The sequence below is a fragment of the Amblyomma mixtum genome, chromosome 2 (assembly GCF_055824585.1).
Source record: "Amblyomma mixtum isolate Tamu chromosome 2, ASM5582458v1, whole genome shotgun sequence".
Classification (NCBI taxonomy): domain Eukaryota; kingdom Metazoa; phylum Arthropoda; class Arachnida; order Ixodida; family Ixodidae; genus Amblyomma; species Amblyomma mixtum.
In genome coordinates, this window is record NC_143013.1 from 48,998,128 (window position 1) to 49,003,675 (window position 5,548).

Genomic DNA, 5,548 nt, shown 5'->3' on the forward strand with positions numbered 1-5,548 from the left:
GCTATTCTTTCTAGTCGGTTCCCCAGTCGTCTTTGGGCGCACTGTCAAAGGCCACATGCACTGAAAGCTCAACTAACCGTTTCTCAGTCAAGAACCAAAATACCAAAAGGTGCTATTTAGCCGGTGCAGCCAACCTGAGACGCAAAAAATGCGCAATGGCATTGTTTCAACCAATGGGGCACAGCTCAGCCACTCCCGCCCGCTTCACCTCTCTCTCCCAAGTTAACTGTACAATTTAATCCCGGACTCTTCAGATCTAGCAGCAAAAAGAAGCGAAACGAATCTATTGTACCAATAAAAAGGTGTCAGCAGCGGCGCACTTGTAAACCACGCAGTGGCAAAAGCGCGTTTTCTTTCAAAGGGAAAGCCCGCTTTTCGCTCTTCGTGCCCGGTTTCTGAGGCGAAGCCGTACTGCATAGGTGCTTGTGTGAGTGTGTGCATGGCCTCCACCGGCAAAAATACATCCCCCACCTACCAACTGTAGCCTCCAGAAGCTTCACCAACCACTTTCACCCTCCTACAACCTCCAGGAGCCTCGATCCACCAGGATTCCGCGTTGCAACGGAACTGGGGCCGGCAAATTCAAAGACGGAGTGCGAGGCGATCATTGCAAAAGCGAAAATGAAAAAGCGGAATGTAAAATCAACACTGGTAACGCACATTTCTCGCGTCAAACGGAATGTTGCGACGCGACAAATCTGCGTACAGGGGCCCGACAGGTGCGCGCATAAGTGACAAACAGCGACATGATTGCGAATGAACTGAATACGCTATCACACCTAGCCCTCAACAAAACAATCATTTCTGCGCCATGCACAGACGCAAAACAATGGTGACGCATTGCGGCGTGCTCCAGTCATCGGAACGAACAAATGGAGTGAGTATGAAGCTCATTCTCAGATAGGTATCTCGAAAGACGCACTTCTGCTTAGATTGAAAGAAATCCAAAGGAAACCCTTCCTTGGATTTCTCAAAAGCTATTTTCGAGTAGCTATATTTAATCAGTTTACTACATGGCATAACGCGGCATACAAGTGCCCGCAGAAATATCTTCGACCAGGGAAGCTACAAAAGAGCCCAGGCTGTTTGCGGTCTAAGAATGACGCTACAACAGAAGTTGTGCGCTGCAATCCCTGTGCGAGCTATAATATGCACCCCTGGATTTCAGGCCGCACCGCCAGATTTTCATAGCCCAACAAGTCCTTCGTGGCTTCCCTGTTCGAAAAACATATGGAGATAAGCAGGTTAAAATTGGGGTCAAAAGGCGTGACGTTCAGTGCAGTGAGCAGCGTCCACCAGTGCCTTAGTTACTGCGGCCGAAACGGGTGATCACGTCAGAACTTCGGAATGTTCGACTTATGTGAGAAGTGGGGAACTGCGTCCAGCGCTAGTCTTTTTTTATTATTAGCTTTATATTGAGCTTTCTCTGGCTTAAACTAAGTATTTTGTCGTAACCAAAATGCATTCTGCTGTGGCTTCGCGGATATGGTGCACGGCTGCTACACCCAACGGCGCGGGATCGAATCCAGACCACGGCGGCTGCATTTAGACGGAGACGAAACTTGTATGGCGTCGATGTACTGTGCGGTGTCAGTGCCCGTTAAAGAGCACCAGGTGGTCGAATTACTCCGAAGCCCCCCACTGCTCCATCTATATATAAGAGCTCATAAAACTGTTGATACACTGAAGCATACGGCCATCCAATCGCCTCACATTGCTTGGTCGCACTTGAGCCATATCCTTTTTGGTTTCCAGGCAAATGCGGAAGATTTTGGTTGCGATGGCATGGTATGTTACGTTATGGTATGGTAGGCTGTGACATTGTAACATTAATAACGTAACATTACATGCCATCGTAACCAAAATCTTCCGCACTGGCCTGGAAACCAAAAAGGATATGGCTAAGAGCGACCAAGCAATGTGATTGGATGGCCGTATGCGTCAGGGTATCAACAGTTTTGATGTGCTCTTGTTGGGTGTCTGTAACGGTACGATGGGTATGGTAGATCTATCAAAGTGAAGCCCGGAAAGTATAGATTTCTTATAACCGCTGTAATGCACAAATGTAGGCTGTGCTAAAGGCCTCCGATCACCAGAGTGGTGCCACGTATTGCAAGTCAGGTTTAAAGAAAGACGATTTTTCTAATGAGATTACTTTAGGAGCGGGAGAGAAAGGTTGCGAAGGTTTAGTGGAAACTTGAAGACGCAGCGCTGAAACTAAATGAGTGGAGACAACACAGAAAAAAGCAAAAGGTGGTTTAACTGCCCAGTTTATTATGCCAATCAGATACAATGCCAATGAAAGTGCTAACTGTTGTGTTTTTGTAATCAACCTGCAGAAGAAAATGCGTTTCGGAGACGTCGTAAGCATGGGCAGTTATTTGCTGTTGAATGTCCTGATCATTCAGCACCATTAGCTCTAGCCGGGGGAAGAGAAAACAGCTGACTTGTCTGTTGCGGTGTATATGTCGGACAACACTGCTCTATACGCAGGACACTAAAAAAAAAGCGTGCAAGCACTGACAAGAGCCCACAAAGAGACAAGGGGCGAGTGAAGAACAAAAAAAAAACAACAGAGGTCACATCACCAGATGCTGTGAGCGGAGCAAACGCTGCTTGTGAGCGAGCCTGGATTAACGGGATAGGGCACTAACTTCATAGTGAAAAACACAGCTTGTCCCCAAGCGTTCATGCCTGCCACCAGGGGAAAGACTGCCATAGGAGTGTTGTTTTGGAACAGGGTGGCACTGGGCATCAGGAATGGCCGCCTGCTGCTGTCTATGGAGAGAGACGCAAACAGCGACCCGTCGAGCACGGGATTCCACATGGTTGGAACCAGCGTAAAGTTGCCGGTGGGCGCGATGGCAGCAGGGTTCAGTCGCGTGGCGTGTCCCATGTTTTGGTGAAGCAATCCTCCGTGCTGCTGGACTGGAAATGCTTCTGCTGGAGTCCCCTGCTGCCAGGCCATGGCTGCAGCCGCGGCATGGCTGTCTGAAGAAGACATTCCACACGTGCAAGTGGGAGGATAAGGGGTCGAGTGAGCACTGTAGCTGCAGGGAGCCATACGCGGGGCTTGGATCTGCATGGGGTGTGCAGGACGGGGTGGTGGTCCTTGGTCGTAGTTTGAAGCGGGTGCAGAGGGGGTGTCAGGGAACCAGAACGCCTCCATGAGTTTGATAGAAGCACGCACGTTTTCACATTGCAGATAGTCGACGAGATGACCAAAGTTCAGGAAGCAGTGCTTCAGGGCATCACCAGGTTGGATGCGGTGCTCATGCTTCATGGTCAGCATGTGCTTCAGGAGATGCACGAAAGCCTGTCTATCCACTTGTTCGGCGATCAGCTCGATTCCTTCGAGGTCTAGCGGTACGTTCACATGCGCCAGATCATCAAGGCAGTTGAAGACGAACTTTCGCCACTCCTTGGATCGTATGCCCGTTTCCGCTTCATATTCCTCGGGACTCTTGAGGCGCCAGAACGGATAACTATTCTCGTTCTCACGGCAGAAGAATAGCGGTGTTTTGGTTGCAGCATCGAGCACGTGCTGTTCAGGTTGGCCCTGAGTGTCGATAATGTACCGTATCTGGTCATACTCCGAAGACCCGGGGTAAAGGGGCCAGGCAAGAAAAAGCTCAGCCATGGCACAACCAAGTGACCACATGTCGATTGCCTCAGTGAAGGGCAAGCCTAGGATGACCTCAGGGGCACGGTAGTAGCGAGACTGCAAGTATGTGGCCCCAGCCGCAGCGGGAACAAGCGAGGCACATCCAAAGTCGATGATCTTCACCCTGAATGGTTGGCGCTCAGGGTCAACCAGCATGATGTTCTGGGGTTTCAGGTCGGCGTGAATGATGCCCAGCCGCTGTAACTCGAGAAGCGCGGTGAGTACTTGCATCATCACAGGTCGGATACACATCAGTGGCAGCGGCGAAAACCGGTTCTGCTTGAGAAAGTCGTGCAGGCTGAGAGCCAGCATTTCGAAGACCAAGCATGTGTGCGACTTATGCAGGAAGCAGTCAAAGGGTCGCACAAAGTGGAAGCTCTTGTCTGCGGGCCCTTGGGCCAACTGACGCAGAATACTGATTTCCACCCGGCCCTGGTGGCTGCAGGAAGGGTGATTTTTAAATATCTTTATGGCTACTGTCTCGTTTGTGCTCTTCTTACAGCACTTGACCACCTGGCTGAACGTGCCTCGGCCTAAGTATTCCAGTACCTCGTACTGGTCCCTGGTAGAGTGTAGGGTCTCATGAAGTACGAGCTGGTAGTCAGCACCGTAGGCGCTGGCATTCATATGCTTATGTGCCGTGGCCATGACGTCTAGGGGTCTGGGATTAGCAGCAGCGCACTGTCCAAGCGTGACGGGAGAGAGGTTATGGTAGTCAAGGCAGGTTGTGGGAGTCAAGCAAGCTGGTCGCTCTTCCGGTCGTAAGAGGCCTGTCTAGTAGCAAAGTTCCTCACCTGCCGGTGTTCAGAGGAGTGCTTGTGGCGCCCAGGTGGCGGTAGGGTGTGGCCGCTGGCTTCGCTCGACGCTGCTACGTTCAGTGGAAGAGCTGTTCGGCGCAGGTGTTGTTCGGGCGGTTCCTCTTGAAGCTGCAAGCAGGCTAGCTCACATGCCTGCCATGCTGTGGGTGTAGATGGAGCGGCCGTAAGAAGACTGTCCTGAGAGCAGCGCTCCCGCTGAAGACTGCAGCGGGCGAGACGGCTGCACCTCCTTGTCTTCTTTCACCTGTCTTTATTTTTTCTTGCCACGTGCCAGCAAAAAAAAAAAAACCATTTGCGGCTACATTTCAAACAACGCAAGAAAATTGTGTGATGGAGCCTTTCAGTCGGAACACTCCCTGGATGGTTTTTTTCTTCAGACAAATGAATTAAATTCGATTATTGTAAAGGAGATTTTACTTCGAGATCAGTAATAAACGAGAACAGCGGGAAACTGCATGACCACAAAGTCTCGTCTTCTTTCTCGGTTGTATTGATGTAGACACGGCATCAAAAATTGTATTCCATTATGACAGGTAGGATGACTGGGGAACCGGGCCAGGTGAGCGGGGTCCTCAGTGGACTCCTATAGCTTCTGCTACCCTGCGTGCCCGCGTGATCAGTCGTTGCTGACCGCACATGCTAGGTGTATCGATGCTAGCACCCCTTTTCAGCATGGAGGGACCGTACACATTAACGGTGGGTGTTTAGTAAAGTGATGTCAAAGATCGCGACGAGGGAAAGTTGGCCCTACGCAGCACAAAGCTGCCAAATTATGAAAAATGTCAAGTTACCTTTAGCGTAAGAATATTAACACACCCGCAATTGTCTTTTAGAGAAGAAACTTTATATCCTTGCAACTGCAAGTTGAAACGGCTGCGCTGAGTCTGTGTGAGCAACGTGTTTTAAATGTTTTTCAATGTAATTTCTGCTTAGGTAAACCAAGCTGCATTCGTATATGTGCTGTCTAGAGGTGGATGATGCATTTCTGGTGATACGATGTTCGTATTTGTTGAGATAATAAACAACATTACGGCAAAAGAGTAAAAGGCGCACAAATACGCCGACG

The 5,548-nt window shown here is 50.0% G+C and overlaps 1 protein-coding gene across 1 annotated transcript; it reads right to left on the bottom strand.

Moving 5' to 3' along the window:
• Positions 1 to 2,584: 2,584 nt before the first annotated feature.
• Positions 2,585 to 4,312, bottom strand: LOC149359265 (homeodomain-interacting protein kinase 2-like). Its single transcript, XM_089569000.1, has one exon. The coding sequence runs from the start codon at positions 4,310 to 4,312 to the stop codon at positions 2,585 to 2,587; it is 1,728 nt and encodes a 575-aa protein (XP_089425126.1).
• Between the last annotated feature and the right edge of the window lie 1,236 nt (positions 4,313 to 5,548).

Excerpts from the sequence above, each read along its gene's own strand:
- LOC149359265 (XM_089569000.1), bottom strand. The coding sequence starts at position 4,312 with ATGGCCACGGCACATAAGCATATGAATGCCAGCGCCTACGGTGCTGAC.